At 39.6% G+C, this 25275-nt stretch overlaps 1 protein-coding gene across 1 annotated transcript; it reads right to left on the reverse strand.

Moving 5' to 3' along the window:
- Positions 1-601: 601 nt before the first annotated feature.
- Positions 602-19628, reverse strand: WDR1 (WD repeat domain 1). The gene is made up of 15 exons (XM_030947412.1): positions 19357-19628; positions 18956-19077; positions 14965-15055; positions 12003-12150; positions 10424-10604; positions 8521-8598; positions 7758-7838; positions 7406-7639; positions 6499-6586; positions 5462-5618; positions 4746-4833; positions 3656-3766; positions 3000-3173; positions 1839-1983; positions 602-1550 (listed from the first exon to the last, which is right to left on the reverse strand). The coding sequence occupies exons 1-15, from the start codon at positions 19370-19372 to the stop codon at positions 1441-1443; spliced, it is 1824 nt and encodes a 607-aa protein (XP_030803272.1). The 5' UTR covers positions 19373-19628; the 3' UTR covers positions 602-1440.
- Positions 19629-25275: the final 5647 nt, after the last annotated feature.

A 25275-nucleotide genomic window follows, 5' to 3' on the forward strand; every position in this document is an offset into this window, starting at 1 on the left:
GAGACATTCTGATCACCACTCCTAAAAAGAAATCAACATTTTTTTCCTTTTCAAAATGTGTTTCACCAACATTTCATTTTTGTAAGGCTTTTTCTTTTTAGCAATTGAGCAATAGGCCACAGTATGAGAAGCAGCAAAAGCATTTTATTTGCTGTATTATTAGTGTCATTAGAAATATGATTGGTAAAAAAAAACACGCGAGTCCACACAGAAAGGAAAGCTTAATAAAATCCAAAGACAACTGGAAAGGTGGTGGTGGTGGTGGTGGTGGTGGTGGTGGTGGTGGTGGTGGTGGTGGTGGTAGAGACTTAGCAGAGAAAATTTAAGTCTTCCAAGGTTCTAGACAGCAACAACTCTTTTTGGCCATCAGAGATGGTAACAAATCTTCCTACTACTTTGCATCAGAGTGTCCTCCTCCACCCTTGTTGGACTGCTAGCTTCAAATCACTTAAACCTATTGTGGAGTGTGAGAAGGGAACTAAACACAACATCAGGATCTCTTCGCATGAGGTAATGCTTTCATGCAACTGTTCTGCACATGCAAAGGCATAAAACTCACCAAGCAAACACCATCTTCTCAAAAATCACTTTAAGTCATAACAACACTTCACTTTGTTTAATTCCTGTATTTTCCAAAAGGTGGTAGAAGTACTGCATTTTTTAAACAATAACATGCTTCTCCTTCAAACAGAAAATATCTTTAATCTTTAAAACAGAATGATTTCTTTTCTCTGACACTGAAATGACAAGACAGTCCTAATTCATGGAAGTAACAATTGTGTTTCTGAAGCAACAAGTTGCTACAATGATTATTTGTAAACATTATACCCACAACAGTAAGTACATTAAAATCCCACACTTCCACCTTAAAATAAACCACAAAGATTTGACATGAAATACATAAAAAGTTTATTATGTATGTACCCCACCTTCTTATCTGGAGGAGAAAATCTGAGGCAACAGTTTGGTGCAGTATAGAGAAGCAAAGCAATATACAGTAGCTGCACACAGCTTGATTGGTTTCAGACCACAACTAAATACTCTTACTATGACTGTTAGTACAGAAATGTTCTGTAATTAGAAAAAATGAGAAGTATTACTCTCATGCTGTACAGTCTTACATTTCTTGGTTAGAAAAGAACAACTGATTGAGTTTGAATCTTTCGCGCCTGAACCTTGCACACCAACTTGTTCGGCTGTTGCCTCTGGAATGTTCAGCACAAAGGTTAAGCTCCAGACATAATTTAAGTGCTTTTCATGTGCAAACTGTTATTCGCTAAAGCTTTCAAAGTACATTTAATTACAGATATGAACACCCTGTAAAGATATGAGGATATGACAGCAGACCCAGAGGCCAATACAGATTTTTTAAAAGAAATGCTATGTTCCACTGCAGTAGTTCTAGTCCCTGATTAGGTCCTTCCAAAGAGGGGGCTTATTTCAATTGTAGGAGATAGACCACTCTTTAACAGAAGCATCGTGGGATGTTGTAACCAGAGTATGTTCATCCAGCCACGCCAAGCCGCTGACATGATGTAGTCTGTGAGCATCTGTATCACAGTGCAAAGTAACAGAAAAGAGTTAGGAAGGCTGGGTTGACAAGGTACCTTCAGCACATTCCAAATATGATTTTTAGCTGCATTAAATACTAGTACTGGATTTTAAAAGTAACTACAAAAATAACAGAAGAACTCCAGCTAGTGTGGCTAGATAGAGATTAACAAAGGCTAAATTACATTGGGAACATTTGAAGCCTGCTTACCATTAGTGTACAAAACAGTGCTGGATCTCAAGAACTACTAACAACTTTCAAAAGTAGTATGTTGAAGAAAACATACCTGGTATCTTGACTCTGGTCTCTGGATCACTCACAGTCCAAACATACACCATCATGTCCATGCCTCCAGAAGCAAAGTGTTCATTGTCTGGTGACCATGCAATGCAAACAACTTTTGCATGGTGTCCGTAAAAGACATTATGCTCCTATTTGAAAATTAGAGAGACAAGGGTTATTCCAACAGTTAAAGCTGCTTCAGGAAATCACTAGCTTTCAACGTCCAGCATCAGAACAAGCTACTGCAAGACTCCAGACAATGTACATCTCAGATGCAGATGGATGCACTAAGTAAACCAAGTGGTGGCTTAATTTTATGTGATTTATTTAAACACTTAGTAGGCCAATAAAACACAAACCCCTTTTGTAAAAAAAACCTACTAAGACATTTTTCTATGAAATCTTGATATGTTAAGGGGATATGCAATTTAGAGGCTTCTAAAATAATTCCACAGATGTTTCACAAGGCAAAATTTCAATTTTTACCTGGAAAATGAAAAGTTTTTTCTGGAATGCCATCCTGTGTTTTTACTTCAATGTTGTTTTAGTCAAAGTTTAAGGAGTTTACAGGCTGATATGCATTGACTGCTTGGGCTGAAAAGTGGAAATTGCCCATTTTTTGGTTTTTAGTTAAAAGACGGTAGATTGGCAGATAAAGCAAGATTCCCTGTCCTAGCATGTCCCTTTCATAGCTTAATCCTTACCATGGAACTGTGGGCCTGAGCCAGCAGAATTTCATTGCCAAGTCTGCTTTATTTATGTAATTGAATTTCATTGTATTTTTTGTATGATTCTTATCAAACTGAGCCTACATTCTTGTCCATTTTACAAAAATGCACACAAATTCTCTAACAGACATATTTTGTTATTTCCTTTAAAAATCCCAAACTAACAAACTAGTGGTTCAGCAGATCCAAAGGAACTCTTTGTATTTAACTATGGCTAGTCTGTGGAAATCCAGCTCCTTCCCTATCTTAACTATTCATTTATTATTACACGGATTTCAGTGCTTTCCCAGCAGTCAACCCATGCTGCACATTTCCTCGACCATTCTTACCATCTGGAGGGTTCACATAGGCTGCTGTAAATAGCAATACTAGCCCAAAATAGCAGGTAAACAGTCACAGAAACATCAAATTTACATCAATTATTTACAAGTTCTTACCGCATAGCCATCAGCAACACTAAAGACAGTGACAACTTTGTTTGCATCACAGACTGCAAGAAAGGCACCATCGTGAGAATATGCCAGGTCAGTAACAGGACCTTTAGCTTCCAAAGTCTTATCATCACTTTTCAAAGAGGTTCCTTGGATTGAATACAAATGGACATTCCCATCCTGCAAATCAATAGCAAAGAAGGAGAAAAGGTAGAAAAATCATTACAGTAGAAAGAGGAGTTCCTGGAACTTTTTGCATTAATTCTGTCTGGTAATGCTTATGTTAAGAAAAGGTTTAGATAACCTGTCATTTATGCTGGTTACAATCCACCAAAGTATGGAAATTAACACATTTTCTATAATTTGCCAACTTCAAGAACACACTGGATAAAAACAATTTGGCAATTTCAAAACAGCAAATAAAGGAAAAAAGACTTAATTTAAGAAAAAGTGAAATAGACTTTAGGTCACAATTAGGCAGATTAGGTCACAATCTAGGGAACGAAAGCCCAAGAACACCAAATACACACACTTAAACAATACTGATGTTGTTACAAATTGTCACCTACCATTTCTCAACACACCACACCTACTGTTATTTAATACTTCTGTTACTTGCTCCAGTGTTCACAGTAATACAGTTTTAGGAAGTGCAACCTTACCGCTCCTCCCACTGCTGCTGTACTTCCTGTGGGGTGAATGGCTACAGCTTCTGGCTCATAGCCAAGGTCATCAATTGCAAAACATTTTTTCTTATCTTTCATCAAGACAATCTGTAAGCAGAAAACCAGAAACTAAGACCCTTCTTCAAAGTACCTAATATAAAACTATTACTTTAGTCAAAAATACAAATTCTCTCTAGTTACTCAGATTTTTATTGTATTCTCATCTTAAAGGGAACCGTTTCATTCTTAAAAAAAATTGAAGAAATGCCTACATGTGGTGACTAACTAATCTGCTGTACTGCAGTACTTGTGTGTTCTAAACTACATAGTGTAGGGCATTCTCCATTGCCTTCAGCTTTGCTTCACTGGCTTTGAACATGAAATAAACATGGACAAATCAGTATTTTTAGCAAGGCTTACTCCCTTCCTGGTTCATTGTTAAAGGGAGGGAGGCAGGACCAAATTAGTAGCAAGTTAATGCTGCAGTCTTAAACCTTAAAGGCTATTTCCTATCCAGCTCTATGCTATGGTTATAACACACATGAAAACAGGTTTGGATAACATTATCAAATATTAAAAACACAAAACCAGCACCCATGCAGAAAGTATAAATCATTAGAAGTTAATAATGTTCTGATACAAGAGAGCCTCAATGCAATGTCTCAGTTTTCTGTGATCTGCATACTAGTGGCAAGTGAGCTAGAGCTGCTTATGCTGTACAACAGCATGAGTTAATTGGATTAATTGCAAAAAAAAAAGCAGGAGAAAAACATCCTTTTGCCAAAACTGTGTCACTGAACAGATCTGGCATGAGTGTGATTCTGAGGTTTAACCTTCCAGCATAAAGCTGTATTGATAACAAATACAGATGCATCCACACAAGGGACTTTCTGAAATTTAAATGTGAAATTGGTACAGGATGCAAAAAGACAAGGGTTATCAAGTATACTGCTGAATTATGTTCCCTATAGGTCTTATTAGGAAATTCTATAGATGTGCAAGGTAATCCCACATGAAACAGATAAGTGTAACCATACATGGCATTATTAACACAACAACAATTGATAATCCACGTGTTAATACTTACTTGTCCAATGCATAAAACTACAGTATAGCCACCAGGACCCACAGCTAAACATTTTGGCTGAACATCCATTTTCACAGCATCCTGGCCACTGGATGAGGATGTGACAAGGTGAAGAAGCAGGACGGACAAAGGAGGAAGAAATTATTCCATGTCTACCATTATTTTAAATTGCCCATTCAAATAATCACCCACTAATCATCAAGAACATGCATAACTTAATTTTCTTATCTACTAATCAGCAAAGTTTCCTACTGCTTTGTGTTTAAAACTTGATCAAGATAGTAACCTTTGAAATGAAAGTCAATGTTACTATACTATAGTTTAATTTTTAAACTAACTAGATTATCTTAACAGGATTCTTTAAATTCTGGTTTCCATGAAGAAACAGTGTCCCACTCCTCCTAAACATATTTATCTCCACTACCCCTGAGTATTTATGAACGACAAAGCAAATACCTTTCCAAAGCCCCTAACTAAGTCACCTAATACAAGACAGTCTCCATTTAACCCATGGAAGGGACAAAGCAAATTGAAAAGCCTGGGATGCATTTCTCATTGACAAAAAAACCACAAGGTTGGTACAGTAATCATTTCTACAGTTTCCATGGTAACATAAAACCTAAATAAACTCCAGCATTTCTATTTACCATATAAAGTCAACAGCACTCTTGCTGTAAAGCAATTATAGTGCAATAAAAGGCCACATTTTAACTAACCTGTAATCTCTCTTGCTAAGGTTGGTGTAGCGCACAGTGTCATCCATACTGCAGGTGACCAGCTGGTCCATCTCATCCACTGCCATTCTAGAAACCTGGTTTGTGTGGCCTTTCCCAGAAAAACCATCATTCTCTCCAGTTTCAGAATCCCAATAATGTGCATAACAGAATTAAGGAACATTTGAAGATACTGGTGCAGTCAAATTCCACACCATAAAAAGTTACATAATTGAGAGAACAGCTAAGGTTAGAAGGGACCTCTTGAGATTTAGTCCAGCCCTGCTGCTCTAATTGGTGTTAGCTACAACAGGCTGCAGGGTTCTGTAAGGTTTTGAGTACCTCTAGGGACAGAGACCCTACAAGCTACATGGGCAACCTTATAATATTTATTAAGTGAAACTCTGATGTTCTGTAGTGAGTTAAATGATCTATCACAAACAGCAGCAAATACTGGAGTAATTAGCATTAGGTCTGAGACTAGAAAATACTTTTTAAAGAACTTTAGATAGAAGCCCTTGTAACACTGTCTTTCCCTCATTTTACCATGGTAACATCATGTGAACTACTCACACTGTATTACCGGTCTGAAAAGAAACAGGACCTGTATTTATAAGAGCTTATGCCAACATGACATCATTTAAAAGGCAGGAAAAAGGACTGTAGCTTTAACTATAAGCTTCAAAATGCTGGAAATATAACTTTCTGCATATTTTGTCGTAAGTGGAAAATATGTTATTGCTGTTTCTTGACGTTACAAGAGGCTAATTTATATATTTACTTGCTTCTCCATACTATCAAGCTACCTATCATAAAGAAACAACAACTGAAAATTAAGAGCTGGCTTATATTTAGCAGGAAAGTGTGAAGGCAGGTATTAAAACAGGTATTAGGGGAAAGCTAAATAAACTTTAGACAAAGTATTCACTTGTGTTCAATAAACTTTGTCTTTGGCAAAGCTTTTCTTTTCCATCTCTGCTAATGAGCTCTCATATCAAACTATAAGACTAGAACAAGTACCACCATTATTCAAAGGATATTAATATGACCATCATTACTTCCAGAGTAAATATAGGACTTTCCACCATTTTTGTGCACTGTAAGACACTGAATTGATTTACTATGACCCTGTGAATGGAACATAAATAATTACTGATGAGCAATTTTTAACACATACATAGACCTATTTGAGAAGAATGATAGGTTATTCAGAAAATAACATGCTATTCACAAGCATAAAAAGTCACCCAGTATAAAAACCACTATTTTACAGCCATTTAACTGTTATAGCATTGCTATTGCAATGTCCTTGATGAGAAACAATAAGCACCATGGATGTCCTTATTAGCCTGATGAGCCAAAATACTTTCATAGCCTCTTCATCACTGCTTTTCAGGCACTTTATGATTCAGGGAAGAGGACTAAATATGGTCATGTACCCACACCAACTTCCAGAATTATAGCAGTGATGGCAAAAATCTGGGACAATGTTTCTAGTTCATGTAAAAATGTAAGTTCCCATGAGAGAGAGTCTAGTGCCAGCAAACTCTTTAAATCCTAAAATTAAAGTTCAATTGCATGGTAACCCTAATCACCTTCTCCACAATACACTAGTTCTGGGAGAATGAGATATCTCTGGTAGTTTTCTATCTATGATGTATTTCTTTTCTCATCTCAAGAATGCTTAAAAGCTGCAACAAAAGATAAGTCGATAACATTAATTAAAATGAAATTACCAGTCTGGGTATTTGCACAAAACAGTGTCACCCATGTAAAGAGTAACTTCTTGATTCAAGAAACAGTCACATACAGCTCATTTGGCAATGCTAATTAAACAAAGCTATTTTTCAATAGCTACCTTACAATAGCTTACAATTTCATCTTTACAGCTTCAATCACTGAGTCATTTATTGCAGAAACTCATGCAGTAACAGAACTTTAACCTACCTTTATGACACGTAAAGGCTTATTTGGATTGTTCTTGTCCAAATAATTGATATAGCCAGACAGGGAGATAGTCAGTAAATGGTCTTTCTGCCACAAGCAACCCAGCTGCTGATCCAACACGTTTGATCCCATGTTAAAAGTATTTACAATAGAATTAGCACCAACATCCCAGATTTTAGCAGTTTTATCTCCAGAAGCAGAAAGCAACTGACTACTGTCAGGGCTCCAACTAATCTGTAAAAACAAATGTCACCACAAGACAGTAAATGCATTTATTAATCCAAGACTTTGCAGTTCATTAACTAGGTAATGAAACACTACTGATCATCTGCACAAATGAAGTGATACTTACAGCATAAATACCTCCATCATGTGCTTTGCCTCCACCAAGAGCACACACTTTCTCTCCAGTCTTCCCATCATAAACAAAAATCTTAAAAGAGCACAAACACATACAACTTAAAGGGAAAAGCAGTAACAGAAAAAACCCCAAGATAATATCTGATATTTTGATACACTAGAGTCCTTCTTAAGGAGAGGCACAAGCTATGCTGCACTGAATAATTAAGACTAAATAATTGAGATGAAAATTGTAAATAATTACAGCAAGTCCCCTGTACTTTGGATCCAGACATTTGAAATTCTGGAAAATGTTACAGTTTTGACTCCTACTGTGATGACAGCTGCTTAGCACTTCTGTCATGAGAGTCCACCCTCTGAGAAGGTCAAGCTACCTATGGTAGAAGAGTCATTGTCAACCTGCCCTTATCAGTAGGGAGTACATATGGAGCTGGGTTACTATCCATGAATTCACTATTTCAGCTAGACCTCTCAGGATCATAACATTATATCTTCTAAAAGTCCAACATGTTCCTCCCAAAATAACTTGTAAGAGGATGCTAGGGAGATGGCATGGGGAAAAAAATCCAAGTAAGAATAGTCTGGTTATTACCACTTATCAGTTATTACAGATTTACAGGAGGATAGTTAAAAGTTTCAACTTGTGGCATAAAAAAGAAGCAACGTGGGTTTTACGATGCTAATCCTATTCCCAAAATGCACTAGAAAATCTTCTCATGCTAAAATCAGTATTAAAAGAGTTCCTTGTGTTTTACCTGCCCATCTGCACTAGCTGTAGCAAATCTGTTCCCATCAGGAGAAAATCTCACACAGTTCACAAACCGTGTATGGTCCTGTAGAGAAGAAGTAAGAATCAGCAAACAAAAAAGAGACCATTTTACATAGAAGACAATCTACTAACAATGAAGTTCTCTTACAGGTGAACCATAAATTAGCTGTGTAGGAGATGCTTGCTGTAGAGAATTGCTATGAGGCAAGTTTAGCCTCTATCTGAAGAGAATCATGGGGCCAAGAACAGTCCAGGGAAGACACTGTGACATCATTACTGATGTAGTTAAAATAACTCAGTGCATATCAGAAGAATGATTACCCAGTTTCAGGGATAAGTAGTAAAAAAACTCAGATGCAGCCTACAAACATGAGCTTTTTTCCCAGTGGTGACTGATTTCTTCTGCAACATTCCTCAGATTTCAACTCTCACTTCATTGTGCAGTGATTTTATACACACAAGAGTATTTTATCCTTCTTATTGCAAAAGAAAAAAAAGCACAGGCATGAGGAATAAGTTACTATTTTACTGAAATTCCATTCCTGGGAGACTGCATTAGTGATAGTTCTGTGAAGTAATGAGGCAAGACTGATGTATGCTCCCCAAATAGACTATTTACAAGTAGGAGACTATTCAAACCACGCAAACTAAAAAACACATGTTAAATAGGGAAGCACCACAATGAGGCTAAAGCTCCCATGCAGAGAGATTTGGAAGACTATTTTTAGTAATATGGAAGGCAGGTTCTAACCTACTTTCACCAACTATACCTTTTTTCCCCCGATGATACTGCAGGCTCTAATTTAAACCATATAACAGCCCATACCAGAATCCCATATATCAACCCAAATATCACTTTAAAAGGCAGACTGCATCATATGCCAGTCTAAGCAGCACTGGTAAGCAATTTGGACTTCAGAGTTCTAAAAGAATCAGCTTAGCAAAATGCAAGTATCAGCTTAAGTTCAGAAATATATTAGGCAACTACATCATTTCATTGCATCGTAGAGCTCAAAACAATTCCTTTTCTAGAACTGGAATGGAATCCTTACTAAAGTCAGCATATGAAGACTACTCAAGGCTAATGTGTAAGAAAATAAAAGGCCTACTACACTGGTTTTAAAACTAAAACTAAAATACAAACTAAACATTTTCAATCGACTACTGCAAAAACATCCAACATCTTTACAATAGTTTTTTTGAGGCAAGAGGTCTCCTGCCTTCAAAGCTCTGCAGCTTTCTGGCTTTTTGTTTTCTTTGGCCTTAAGCAACAATGACTACCTTCACTGCGATAGTTCCAGGCTTTGTTTCATGTAAGCGATTGTAACAAACGGAATAAGAAACAAAGTTAAAAGGAACATGGAAACAGAAAACTGACCACACAAGTTACATATCCGTTTATGAAATAGAAATCAAGTTATGCTTTCAAAAATCTACATTCACCCTTTCTAAGTGGGTCCTGGGATTTCAGATTTGAGCACTCCATCAGATTGGAAAATTACATTAAAATCACCACATTTCTTGAATCCTGCACCTTCGAAAGCTTTAAGAAATTCTACACACATCTGCACTGGGAAACAGAGCTCTGAAAGCATCAACAGAGCCAACAAAACATCCTACTTCATCCCTTCCATACCTTAGTGACAAGGAAAAAAGAATATTGGAAAAACTCTTTCAGGTTCTCTTTTCAACCAACCATTTATTTTGGTTTTCTTGACCTGAGACAAACATTTAGTTATACATGGTTTTGAGAAACCCACTTGACACCAGCTATGCTTCAAGAGGGGGAACTGAGTACTTCTGTTATAACAGCTAGTTGTGATAAGAACTGCAAGCTTGGTGGAAACTGCACAGTTTAACAACAGAGCCACATCTAAACTTCAACTCACGCTTAGTGTAAACTTGAACTTGAAAGGCGGTCCCTCAAAGAAGGCAGCGCAGTTGTCATCACTGCCGGTTGCCAGCCGATATGGTCTCGTTTGTTTCATGTCCACGCTGTTGATCACTTTATTGTGCCCAGTAATCTCACCAACAGAAGAGCCACTATCCCACAGGAACACTGCTCCAAATCTAGTGAGAAAAGCACACAATAAATACAATTCATAACAGTTACATGTAGATTAACTCCTTGAACATCTGCAAACGGCAGATTTGAGTGCACTCAAAGAAAAGAAATTAGGTCATCTCATTAATCTCATGCAAGCGCATCATAGATCCCTGAAGGCTATTTGAGATCTTGCTGGTGAGAGATTCTAATCTTCAATAGGAGACATTTGCTGAAGGGGACAATCAGGTTTTGCATATAAAGCTTCTAAAATTCAGAGATCCAATGTATATTCCTCACTAAAACTGTTGGTTTATAAAAGAAAGCAGTAAATTACTCCATCTGCCTAGCCAGAACACAGACTGCAGAAAGCTGGGGTAACAATGACATTGGATCACAGTTTTCTGACTATTTAGCCTAGATTGGGTACCATCACTTTTAAAACTCTTCTTCCTTAAATCTTTAAGTAATAATATTTGTAAAAGCTTTTTTGACAGTTCTTGCTCCAAATCACTTTAAAAAACCAAACAAACAGTATAATCAATACTGAGGCACTAAACTGCCAGAGCATTGCTATTTGAAAGGCCTTCTTTAGAATGCCTTCAACAATATTCTAGACTGAAAGTGCATTCACTAATAGGAAGCTGGCCATGTTTTTGAAGGAGAGCAAACTCACATTGTATCTACCCACAGGGAGATGAGAGGCAGAGGGAGCAATGGAGGACAAAGAGTCTCTTTCAAGGACACAGTACATGACAGGGATTAAAAAATGGTGCAGAGGAGTAAGGAACAGCACCACATGATGCTTTTCAGCTCTTTAGGCATAAGACTACCTGGTCTAGACTGTGCTTTAAAAGTTCTCACAGTCTTTGAACATTAAATGGAGGACACAAACCTAAATCGGCATCTAATTTAGTCAGGTAACGGACGACTGCTTGTTGCCCTTTCATTAAACTACCACGATAAAACCTAAAAATACAGACATCTTACCAAAGAAGAAAATTCAGATACACTTTTTTTTAACTCTTATTCAATCAATTGAATAAGACCATGAGTCCAATAAGTGAAGGAAGAGGGACAAAATAGTTTTCCCATTCCTACTCTATCAAAATTTGACAAAAAAAAAGACCAGACAGCTTTTCTTGAAAGTAATACCCACTTACCTCTAAGAAACAAGTTTCATACAATTTTTAAACTTATTAATTGTAACAGAACCGTATTTTCCAACTAATTTAAAGCTGCTGAACACTACGTAGAAAATACTCCTGCAGAGCAGCACAACTTGAAGTCAAGACAGGGAAAAATCAATGACTTCATTCCATTGAAGAATTAAAAGCTTTCTGCAAGGATGTTAGAATGCAGAGGTTTATAGTAAATGCATGTATGTATGTATAAGCACACACAAACACAAAAGAATTACTCACTTTTCCCTTCCTTCTCCAACAACAGCAATTCTCTTGCTGTCTTCAGTCCATGCAAGGTCCTTTATTTTTCCTGCAAATGGCTGATACTCATACTTCAGTAGGTGTTCTTTCTGTGTAGTATCCCAGATTCTCAGCTTTCCAGAGACATCTGCCATAATAAAACAGAATATAACTATTGTTCCAGCATGACTCAGTCACATGACTCATCAATCTGCCAGAGTACAGATTTTCAGCTACACTAAAGACTTGTACTAGGGACCTACTACCTTACCCTATTACAACTACTACAAATCTCTTTATTTAGGAATGCTTAAGACTATTTCCATTTCAATAAATCAGGTTTTCAACCAGATACTATGATTCAAGACATGCAGCACCAAATACAACACACTGAGAAAGCATTTGCAGACACATGAAAAAAACTGCACAGTAAGAGAGTAGTAACTGTAATGTTATCAGCTGGTTTGTGATAAGTATCTGTTACACAAAGAAGATGCCAGCCCAGTCCCCCTGCCCAGCAGCTACAAGACAGCTCAGTGACCCTTCACCGGGAAGTAAGCCACCCTACACCCAAAAGAAGGGAGAAGTACAGTGGATAGTGGCTAATGCACTCCCATTTGTACCTTCAAAGGAGACCTGTTTTGCATACAAATACCAGGCATATGTAATGTACAAAGAGATTTCTGCCCACAGAACTCAATTCATGCACATCAGTGTACTTTTTCTATACAGAAGCATGTACACACTTAACGGTGTGGATGCCTGCACTATCTGGAATTCTAGACAGGAATGCAACAGAATATTCAGGAACAGTAATGTCAAAAGCAGCAGACATGGCACAAGCAGTTAACAATTTAAGACTTGAGATAATGAAAGCTCCCTGGGTCACTGTTTCCACTGAGTATTGTAAAACCCAAGAGCTATTCAGAGCAATTACTGTGGTGCAGGATTGTCAGGATTGTAACCGGAGGAATTGTTTTATACACAGACAAATTTACACATCTCTAATGAAACCCACACAGCAAAGTCTGTGTGTATTGTACCCTTCAAAAAAGCCACTGTTTCAGAATAAACCATGTGCTAAAATATGCATCTTTCACCTCAGCAGAATGCTTAAATTCTGTTCACCATTTAGTGGTGCATCTTTACAATTCAATTTAAACATACAACCACCCTGCATTTTTTGGACCTGGTCATAGACTGATCTTCTTCACTTCTGCTAAAAGGACGAATTCAGAACTTTACAGAGAGAATTTGTTATTGAAGCAGAATTTTAATATGGACTTTACAATCTGTTTTCTCCATCTATTAACAGGTAAGACACAGAGCTTTAACTTTTCAGTATCTCCCATTTCTACATCTGCTATGACTATAATAAGAGAAATTACCATAAAAGCCAAAAGCATAATGCCAAAGGTCTGTCTCATGAAGCATTAATGCAGGTTGCATGGCTAATGCAGATTTATAGACAGAGAAATGAATCTTACATGTTATACTTAGAAACAGCTTAAACAGCCTGGTCATCTATCTTCAGACCCCATGCTCAGCAGTATCACAAAACTATTTATAAATGACACACAGAAGATGCTTTTTAAGGGAAATACTGCAACCTAAACTCTTTCACTTGGGTAGGACAAAAATTAACCAAATACTTGCCTAGCACAGTATCTATTACTGTTCTTTTACAAAGGACTGGAAATCTAAAAGACTACAAGAAAAAATTAGATAGTTATTTTGAGTATTAAGTGCTGCACAAACCTAGAGCACCAAGTTTGTAGAATACAGAATGCAAACTGGATTTTAAGAGGGTATTCAATTTGACACATTGTCCACACACAAGACTGAGCCAAGAAAATCCTGGCTGTGGTCCCTTTCAGACAAGAATGTGAGAAAAAAAAAAAAAAGTTCTGCTGTAAGTGTTCTTAAAGGTTCCCCAGTACTCCAAAAATACTTATTCTAATATAGCTTTCTGATATTTTCTTTCTGAAACCAAGAAGGACAGGACATTTTACACTTAAAAAATACAGTTCCCTTGAAATTGCTGAAAGTGAAGCTCCCATTCTAAGACCTTTGCAGGAATCAGTGCTTCATTTCTAAGGGGCTCATATTCAAAATGTTTTATTTTCAGATATATTACTTTAAAAATATATCCATTTGGGCACACTACTCGTTTCCAAAGCACTTCTAATTGACTATGACAAGCATTAAAAAAAAAAATCTATATTTTAGCTGCAAGTCTTTGAAAGAAATACAAGTTACAGTATTGCATTTATCAATATTCTTCACTGTATAGCACTCCTCCTGAAAAAAACATCAATTATTTGATGCAAGCTTCTATTAAAAAAGGCTTGTTTAGTTCTTTCATAGTCAAAACCTCCTATCATACAGGAAATTCACACTGTAAAAATTCACGTTACACATCCTCAGACTATTGATTCATATACATTACATGAAAACTGAGACTCTGCCTCTTTCCCTGCTAAATTGCCAAGGAAAGCTTTTTTAGTTCATGCTAAAAAGTAAAAGTCATAAATGTTGCCAAGTTTGGTCAGGAAGAAGGGGGAAAAAAATGAGTACACACTGTTTTGGAATCCCTTTCCTGCCTAGAAAGTATCAAAGTTTATTAACATCACAAACAATAATCCTGTACTTCAGAAATAACTTTTCATTCTGTTGCATTTACAAAAGTCTTCATCACACTAAGTATTTAGGGTTCATTTCTGGGTTTTTTATTGAAATACTACATTTTAAAAAGACCAAGAATGTCTAAGCTCACTGCCTGAGAAAGAGGTTAGAGGAACAAGGACAGAAATCACTCCTCCTCCAAAGACGTGCACCTAAGTCCACCAAAGCACATCCCATTGACTGCATATTCCACACACACACATGACGTGTTACTGTGGTTTTGCCAGTAACTTTAACACCTCTGTCCACACACATCTCATCCACATGGATACTTTACCTCCAGATGCTATGTAGAATCCACTAGGAGCATACTTGGCAACTACAACCTGGTGGGCATGCTCAGTGTAGATGTCAGCAATTGCAGGATTCTATTTAAAAGGGGAAAAAAAAAAGTTACAAAGTTGTACTTCCTCATTTTCAAAGGAATAAAATCAGAAACTCAATAATAAAATTCAAAATTTCTCTCTGCACTCCTTTCTCTCAAACTCTGCCTTCCAGCTTAAATTGAGCAACTGTCTAAAAGTGAGAAGTGCAGTACACATTGCAGAACACTGCTGGTACCACTGAAGCAACACACTACTTTCTAACAACTGACACAAAAAAGGATTTCCTCTTAAGGAAGTCTGAAGTGCTGGGACTCTTTCTTCTCAAATACCTGCTCAACAGTAGAAAAACACTCTCCAAAATAACAGGCCAAGCATCAGGCTCTTTTCTTAGAGCTAGCCCAGGGATAAAGCAGTTACTCAAGTAGAATACTAAATACGAGCTGTGCTTTGCAACACACATCTAAAATTCTACTGTAGTCAAGCATGAAACTTAAGCCTGCAGTCAACCACAACACATGGCTGTTAATCATCACCATGTACCCAAAATCACTCAGTAACCAATGAGATGTGCTAGGCTTGCTCTTTCTTGATAATTGCACTCTGCTTAAAAGCCAGAAAACCTGATATCAAGAGTTGTACAGGAATCCTGAAAGAAATTCACTGCCACTCCATCATAATTTTATCTCTTCAGTCTGAATTATGTTTTCAGACATAATATTCAGATATTCAGACATAATATTTCAGATATTTTAGGTTGGACAATAAAATGAACTCTGTGTCTCAGCAAATTAGTAGCGTTATACAATAGAGGCACAACACAAACCAAAAAAAAGAATGACATCAAGGCAAAAAACTGCTTTCAAACTAGTTGTATAAAAAAGTCATTCTGCACCCCTCTCAATTACAGTGTATATATGCTACAATAGTAATACACTACTCTTTAGAAATATTTTTCTACCATTTAACAGTCTTGCTCCAGCTTCAGAAACTTGACTCATAGGATGAAAACAAAATTCCATTTTAACTGCTATAATTAATACAGATTTATTCAATCGAACCAGAAAACCACCTGATGTTATGGTATGACTCAGCCATCCAATCGGGAAAAACTAAAATACCCGCTCTGTGTTAGAAAGCAGCCTCCTGCTCACAAGAGTTCTTGCTGCTGCAGTACTGTTACATCTCAGGAGACAGAATTCAGCTTGCCCATGCAAAAAGGAACTCTTTTTCATTCCTGCTTTTATGCATTGCTTGAGTGCATTACAGCTCTACTTAAGTCACAACCATCTGCACTTACAGCATGCACATCCCTCTCCATTTTGTGTCCAACTGGATTTCATCTGAGCAAGACAAGATAATGTTTTCTCTATTCTGTATCTGCATCACCTACACGGTCAGGGAGCTCAGATCCCACTGCATGTTGTTATTAATGGCATGGTAGGTGCTATTTTACAGCAAGAATCTCTAAGAGCCCAGGAAACTAAGCTGAGAGACTAACTTAAAGGGTTACATGAAAGATAAAAGACCCAAATTTAAGATATGGTAGATAAGATTGCAGAAACCAGGCAGTAAGTCAGGGCTGTCAAATTGTACATTTTTTATTCAATAGTATTATTTCTGCTTGTAAAGTCAGTTTTCTAACTTGCATGTTTTTCGTATCAGGCCCAACCCTCAAAAAACCGCTTCTAAAAAGATATTTAAGGAGAAAATTATAGTGTGAGCTGAGACAAACGTAGTACCTAGATTAAACCAGCAGCAAGCTTATGTGGCTTATGTCAAACACTGAAACCAGAGCCACATATGAAAGTAAGCAGTTTCAGTTCCAAACTTCAAAGTAGTATTAGACTCATGAAGATAAAATATTAATGAAGTATGAAACCTTAAAAAATATCACTACTCTTTCTCACAGAGCTTTTCCAGTACTGCTCCAGAGGTACTTCTTGTTAAAGGAAGTCTCTAGATCACACTCAGAGATCAAGCATTAACCCTGAATGCTATATTCATCTGATTAGCTAATGCTAGATAGCTTTAGACTTAAGGAGAAAGGTGATCACTGCATTTTGATGACCTGCTTTTTTTTTTTTAATTAGAGCACAACCATTCCATTGGAGAACTGCTCATGGAGGGACTACACACAGAGACCCCCCAACATTTCATTTCGTTGTTGCAAACTATTAGAGAGACCTCCATAATGTGAAAGAAGGCACAGCTCTTAACTGAGAGTGGACACACTTGCAAGTCAGGTTACAAACTGCAACATTCTCCAGCACAAAAGCCATAGAACAGGGGTTGGTCAGTTTTTGTGTTACTGCTACAATATATTCTGTAGTCACCTGTCAATTATTAACAGTAGCAAACTCCCCTCGTCAGACAGGTAAATCTGCATATCAGCAGGAACTGCACCATAAAACCAAGGATTTGTGACTTCCATTCCCACCTTCCCTTGAGAGTTTGAACAGTTTGAATTTGAATTCCCACAATCCCACCTTGCCTGTTCTCAGGTCACTGTGTCCCCTACACCCCCCAGCTCATGCTGGGGCTCACATTTGGACCGGGCTAATCCTCAGTGAGCTGATTCAGGTACAGCAAATTGCTTTCTTCCGATTTAACCTCCAAAACAGGGTCAGGAGAGCATTAATAACAGTACAAGGGAGAAGGTCAGCATTCACGGCTTGGTCAGAAACTGTAATGTAAGCAGAGTGGCTCTTCCCTCTTCTCTCATCACACTGTGTGTCATTACAGGGTTTAACTGGGGCTTCTGGTTTCAGAAACTCGAACTTTTCTTGATACTGAGAGCAAAACACTATTACAAAGACATTACACCGACACAATGAAACCAGAGTGTGAGCTTACTTTTGGTTTTAAGTGGATGAATTTAAAACCGATAGCAATCAAGAAATCTGCAAGGAATTAAGTTATTAGTAGCACTTATCTATTATGGCATGACAATGAAGAGACGTCTGAATTTAGTGGGGATGATGAGATAAAACAGGGAAACAGCTCAGTTTACAAAGGTGATTTACAGGAGCAGCCATAAACAAATCCATTGTTGTGGAGACCTAGAAATTCCAGAGGTATGTCCTGCCCCTTCCCCCTGCAGCCCTTCCTGCTGCAGGCCAAATCTGCAATAGGAAAGTAAACCTAGGGGAGAATTTGATTTCTAAAGAACAAGCAATCACTTTGAAAAACTCATGTTTAAAAACCTGTAGCAATACAGTGGCCTAAACATGCAACAATTCCTCCATGCTTTTCAAAGGAATGCCATCTTTGAAAAGAAATAATTCAAATAACTCTCTTAACATTTCTCTAGTTAGCACCACGGAAAAAAAAACCAAACGCAAACCTCCACACTACTGAAAACATTAACTGGGGCATTCTAATATTTAATCGATGAACAAAATTCCCTGTGAGCAGTGCTGAGAATTTGCACCCAGCTTGTCATGGAGTCCAGCAACACATAAGTCTTTTGATTCCTGGAGTTTGGGCTGGGTGGGGGGGAAGAATCTGAAGAATAACACGTTTAAAGATACAGGTTTGCAAGTATTTACATGCTTCTCTGACAGGATAAGGGCCCCGAACAGCAAAGAGGGAAGAGCTCATTTATTAGGCAAACACAACACTCAACTTCATAATAATGATACCTAAGAAGATAAACAGGGCCAACCAGAATATACCAGTCTCTCATCTCTTAAGTCCTATGCGAAGAGGGGAAGAACTGCACATTTTACCGAGATTTTCTACGTGTTTTAAAGTCGCTGCCTATGGTTTTATGCCTGAGTCATGCACTCCACTTATTCCCCCGCTGCTGATCACGGATCTGTGACCTCGACTGAAATCGCCAAGACTGAATGAAGCACAGGCTGTAAAAGGAGGGGCAGGGAGACAAAATGAAACTTAGCGAAAGATTCATACTAGAAAACAAAATAAATCAAGATACATTACATCAATGTTCCTGATGATGACACATTTTCCATTGGTGTAAAGAAAATTGTTGCCCTTAGGATCACCTCCAATAATTTTGGAAACGCCTCGTTCAACCTGTGGAAGGCTGGCAAACACTTTTTCTACGGAAAAATAAAAGCAAAAAATAGATAAAAAAATAATAAAAATATTTTTTTAAAAAATCAAAATATAAGGAAGGCTCTTAATGCCTTCCCGCTACCAGCACACGCCCTGCCGTGCCGGCAGCCGCCGTCACTTGTTGCTGTCAGCGGGCTACGAAGCACCGCCGGCTCCGCGCCATCCCGCGGGGCCGCACCAGGCTCCGCAGCCCGCGGGGCTCCCCGTGCCCGTTCCCCGTGCCCGCCCGGCGCCTCGCCTCCCCGGCGCCCCCGCCAGCTTACTGATCTCGTACGGCATCTTCGCCCACTGGTGGCGGCGGCAGGCTCGGGCAGGGAAGGGCGGCGGGCGCGGCCGGGCCGGGCTCTGAGGCTCCGCTGCCGCCGCTCAGCCCCGCACGGCCCCGCGGCGCGAACCAGGAAGCGCCCGCGCCGCGCGCCGCTCTCCGCTGCCTTTGACCATATATAGTCAACTCTGCTCGCGCCGCGCCGCTCCCCCGCCAGCCCGCGCGCGCGCGCCCTCCCCCGGAAATGCCGTGGGCTCGGCCGGGCCCGGCGGGGCCGCGCTGGGGCGGCTTCGGAGGCGGCCCCGCCCCGCGGGGAGCTGCGCGCAAGGCGGGCCGGGCCGGGGCCGGGGCCGAGGCCGGGGCCGGGCGGGCGCCACTCGGTGGCTCTGACCGGCCTCGGCCGCGCCGCGTGCGCGGGGGCCGCTCCCCGCCGCGGCGCTCCCGGGCGGTGCGTGCGCGTGCGCGGCGGCGGGGCCGCTGAGGGCGGGTCTGCGCGCGCCGGCACCGCCCTGTCCCGGGAACGCCCGGCGGGAACGGGGAGACATCCGCGGGGATCGGGGGGACATCCGCGGGGATCATGGGAACCACCGGCGGGCACGGGGGGACATCCGCGGGGATCACGGGAACACCGGCGGGCACGGGGGACATCCGCGGGGATCATGGGAACCACCGGCGGGCACGGGGGGATATCCGCGGGGATCACGGGAAACCGGCAGGCACGGGGGCGGCGGGCACGGGGCCCGGGCGCGGGGGGATATCTGCGGGGATCACGGGAACTCCGGCGGGCCCGGGGCATATCCGCGGGGATCGCGGGAACCACCGGCAGGCAGGAGGGAGTATCCGCGGGGTTCACGGGAACGGCGGCGGCCACGGGGGAGCATCCGCGGGGATCACGGCGGCAGGGGCAGGCTCGGGGGCTCCGCGGTCTGCGGAGGAACAGTCCGGGGCGAGCCCCTCCGCGCCCGCTGGCGGCCCTTTCCCGGCGCCGCTCTTCGCCGGGAAGCGTGGCGGCTCCCGCGGCGTCCCTTTGGGCGGCTCTGTGCGGGCTCTGGCGCAGCGGTCGCTGTCGGGATGCCGGCAGTGTGCCTTGAGCTACCGCGACAGCAGAGCTTTGGTGGGGAACCATGGTCCTTGTCAGCAGGGACTGAGTTGCTGTAGTCACCTCCTGCAGGAGAGGCTATGCGGGTTCCCGAGTTCCTCTTACAGAGCTCTTGGGAAGGCAATTCCTGTCACAGCAGTATTTTCTTTAGGATCAGTCTTCTCTTCATCCCTTTATATATTTACAATTATAATATCCTACAGTTTTGTGCCATTCAACTTAAGATGTTGCTGAGGTGCTTCACAAACTGCTAATTTATCACCTGAGTTGTCCCCTGAGGCCAAGTTAAATGACTGTTTAAATTAAGTTGAACCACGTACAGCCATTCATGTTTCCTATATAACTTCGGATAAATTGAATTCTTCCATCCCTCCAATATTAATATAAATATATAATATATAAAAAATAAAAATATGTAATAATGGAAATATAAATTAAAATATATAATAATATGAATACATAATAGATATATATCTATTAATATTAATCATGTGTACAATCAGATCATTTGTAAAGTGAGTGAGTTTTCTCCTATAGGACAGGAAAAAAGCATCAGGATAGATGAGTGTGACAGGACTGCCTTGCCCAACATGTGAATACAGAATATAAAAAGAGCAAAGCTTTTGGTGTGCTCTTGGCCCACTGACCTGTAATACAGACATGGGGGAGCCCTGTGGGATTCTCCTTTGGGGGGTGGGGGAACAGGTTGGGGTGGAAAAGCTTTGGGTTCTCAAATACAGGAAGAATCAGTATTACAGTGCAGAGGTGTAAAGCCTTTCATGCAGAGAGGGATAAGCATTTCAGGGTGAAAGGATGCTGAAATTTCTCAAGAGCCTTTCCTGAGTTGGTTTATGCAGCCATCCTGCTCAAGGAGCAGTGAAGACTGCACTTAACTACTCTGGGATCGTTGCAAAAGATTTCTGTATTTTTCACTTCTGTGCTAAATGTTTTTGGATTTTCCCTTATTCAGTGTTCAAAGAGCTGTATTTTCCTTGAATAATTACCATATGCCAAATAAAAATCAAGTCATCCATATGAAACCAGGGTTTTTTTCTTCACCTCCTAGGATCTTTTTAGAATAAAATGAATCTTTATGTGTTTATTGTGTCAATATTTCATGCTAAAAACAAAGCAGTCTACATTGGCCATAAGTTTGGGGTTTTTTGTGCCCCAAAGCTGTTTTATATCTTCTTACATGCCCAGAATCATGTTTACGTTTTCGCAGCTACATTAGCTCATTGAAGATACTTTCCCTCCTTGTAAGGGTTGCCTTTGTAGTTTTTTAAAGCACTGACCTCTGCTCACATCTTAGGATTTTTAATATAGATTTGATATTTACTTGAAATTATGTAGCTGATGCATTATAAATATCATATTCACTAAGTTCTCATAAATAGCGAAATAATGGCTGTGGCTTGGAAGTAGCAAGTGTGCCTGTAGAAACTCCTTTAAAAAATCCAAAGTCAGTTTGGGAAGATTTTTTCCCTTTTTTGTAGGTGCCTCAAGTATTTAAGAGATGAGAAATCCAAATCTGGATCTTCCCAATAAAACTGGTGGTACTCTTTAAGTGTCCATTCCTCAGACCATAGAAGGGAATTGAATCAATGAATTGTTACTTTTCCCTTTGTAACTATTTGATTTAGTTTTTAATTACTTGCTTAGCAGTCTTAGCAGTTTTTTCTTGTTTCCACAGTTGTCCTTGTACTTTAGGTCTTGGGGTTTTTTTGAACAGAGATCTTCAGCAAGCTCAAGTAACAAGTGCTTGCCCTCTTGGGGAACCACAGCCAGCTCGTACTTGGCTGCAGATTTATTAGTAATACCTGTAGAAGTTACTGGTCCCAGATGTCCTACAGCTCTTCTCTTGAGCGACTGAGTCGGGATATCTCTGCTATGTCAATTGGCATTGATGTACCTGCAGAGATGTAAAAAATCTGCTATCCTTGGCCTGGCACTGGGCATGCATGAAGGCATTTATCAGGCATATATTTGGAAAACCTGGTTTCTCTGCATCTTTTTCAAGCATGCTTCATCTTCATAGCTGTAATTACATAGAGATGTCCTGGACATCATACAGAGGTTGCTTCAGAGAATGCTCAAATGTTATTCTTTACTTGTTATTTTCCTAGCGGACGGCAGATACATACATGGCTTGTGAAACATGTAGTGATTGATTTCTATTCCCAAAGGCTCCGTTCTGCAGGCCTGTAGGTGTTGACCATTAGGCAGTAATATCAATGTTCACATATTGAGAGTTGAATGCTAATATTATTCCTAAGGCTCTGGGCCAGAAAAAATGGAAATTTCTGTGGAGGTGTGTGTACTTACAGCTGCATTTCAGAGCAGTAGCTAAGAAAGTGATGAAAGAACAAAGTTTATGCTGTTGCACTGCTCTGCACATGGAATTTCTAAAATTCCTAGCAACTTTTCATCGTTTTTTTAGCTTTTACCCTTCTTCTTTGCTGACTAAGAGGTGACTTGAATACTGATGAAAACACGCCCCTTAAATTTGCAACTCAGCAGTATAGCCTGAGGCACGTGTTAGCAGCTCCTTAGAAAGTATTTCAGAGTCTTTTGGTATTTCCAAGTCACTTAGCATAGCATTGCATTTATATACAAGTTTTGTCTGATGCTGAGTAGCCATCAGCTTTTCTAAAAGAAAATTAAGTAAAATACGTCTTTATGCTGTGGTTTGTTGGGGTTTTTTTCCTCCAAAGCTCCGCCTTTGTTTCTCCCTGTTTTGAAGTCTAAATGGTGAAATCTGCCCCTAGATAGTCAAACAGAAATGGTACAAGGAGTTTGAAATGAGAATTAATCTTACACATCCATAGATGCTGCTATTATGGCATTTCATAATGCACCAATTGTGGATATGTAGGTAATTTAGGAATTAAATATATTTAATAAAATATTTATAACTATTACAAATATCAAGAATATAAATACTCTTTTTTAAAACCTAATGCTTAGTTTTAATTCTAAACAGATTTGTGTAGAGTCAGTGTCAGAATGCTGATCATCAATTCAATGATAAAAGACAAACTGTGATGAATATTTTCTGACCCTGGTATACTGAAATACACTGAAAGCTAAAAAATACAATAGCTTGAGTTACTCTCTTAATAAAAATACTATGACAACATGATAATTCAATATATAAAAATGCAAACATACTAAGATTTGGTATGAAATCTTTTTGGTACTGACATTTGTAGAATCAGAATTTGTTCCAGATGGTGAAGATCAAATTCCTTCTAGTTTAAAATAATGTAATTCTGGGCTGCTGCAATCCTGCACTCATTTCCCCAGGCTACCCCTTATTCCCCCGTCTCTTGCCCAGATACTGGCATTCCTGTGTTCCCATTCCTAGATCTGAGACCTGAACTGGGCCAAACCAAATGGAAGAGTTGCGAGGTTGGTTTCCAATTAAATGAGTATTGGCCTGTTCCACAGGACTGTTAAATGAGTGCAAGAATATTGCAAAATCAGCAATACAGTTTTAGATCAGCTTCAGCTGTTACAGAGCTAAACCTTGGTTATTTCTCATTTTTACAGGTTTATCAGAGACAAGGGGAAATCTGAGGCAAAGCTTGGATGTAAGACAATTGGAATAGTAACCACACGTGCACTTCACATGTCCCAGCAATAAGGAGTGGTTGCAGAAGGCCTCTCTCTGACCTCTGTGTTTTGGAAAGAGCTGAGGGAGCCCTCGAAAGCCAATACCAAGTAAAGGCTGTTGACACTTTAGGCTGAGGGGCATCTATGGACCTTTAATTTCTGTGCTCTTCTCTAAGATGTATAATGTTATTCTCAGATGGGCTGAAACTCTGCGTTTAAGAGATGTCAAAATACTGTTATGAGTCCCTCTTCAGAAGCTACATCCCTTTTTATGTTTGAATCAATTCATCTTTAGCTGGAGCTAGTAATACAATTATATGATGTTATTAAACTAAATCCTACTTCGGCAAAGGTAGTTCTTGTCAGTACCATCGAAAAAATTTGTTTTTCTAGTACCCTCAGTGCAAAGAAGAAAGGAAAATTATATGTAAATTTGAGGGAGTGCGGGGAACCCACAAACACAAAGCCCTGTTATATCAGCCCATTCTGCACTTTTACCAGTAATGCAGCATTCTGTTTAGGACATCTTGTCAGGAAACGTATAAGAAATAATCTGAGGCGATGACAAAATAATTACACAAGTGGGGGGAAGGAAGCAGTTTTGATCCAGTTAAATTGCAAATACAGCACAAGCTCATAAAAGTGAATTTCACAGGGATAGGCAGTAACAAGTGGTCCAGAGGGAGGTAATTAGATCCTTCTCACCCTCTTAAGGGGACAGACATTGAAATCAAGAGGCAATTGATTTAGAAGAGATAGAAGGAATGTTGCATAATTAACCCATGGAATTCTTTGCCTCAGGCTAACTTCCAGTCGAATTCCTTCGCTGAATTCAGTCACTTACAAAGATAACACTTAAGATGTTATATACATTAGAAAACTCTCCATAATTGCCTTAAGTAAGAAAAAAACCCAATTGTTTTCCTGGTTAAAGACATAAGGTATTCACCACCTGGGAGGACATGCAAAGTTCCCCGTGAGAAACATTACCTGAACATGGTGTGTCTTTGAGCACAAAGCTTTGACTGCTGTCTGCAGCCTTATCTGGGTTGTGGATTACTCTATTTTACTCTATTGAAAATGATCCTGCCTGAAACAGGTGTAATGGAGCCTTGGGAAGCCATATATACTTATACCTCCCTATTTCACAACAGCCTAAACCAAATTAAACGAGGCAATTTGCAATTACCAAAAGTGTTGAGC

The sequence above is a fragment of the Camarhynchus parvulus genome, chromosome 4 (assembly GCF_901933205.1).
Source record: "Camarhynchus parvulus chromosome 4, STF_HiC, whole genome shotgun sequence".
Classification (NCBI taxonomy): domain Eukaryota; kingdom Metazoa; phylum Chordata; class Aves; order Passeriformes; family Thraupidae; genus Camarhynchus; species Camarhynchus parvulus.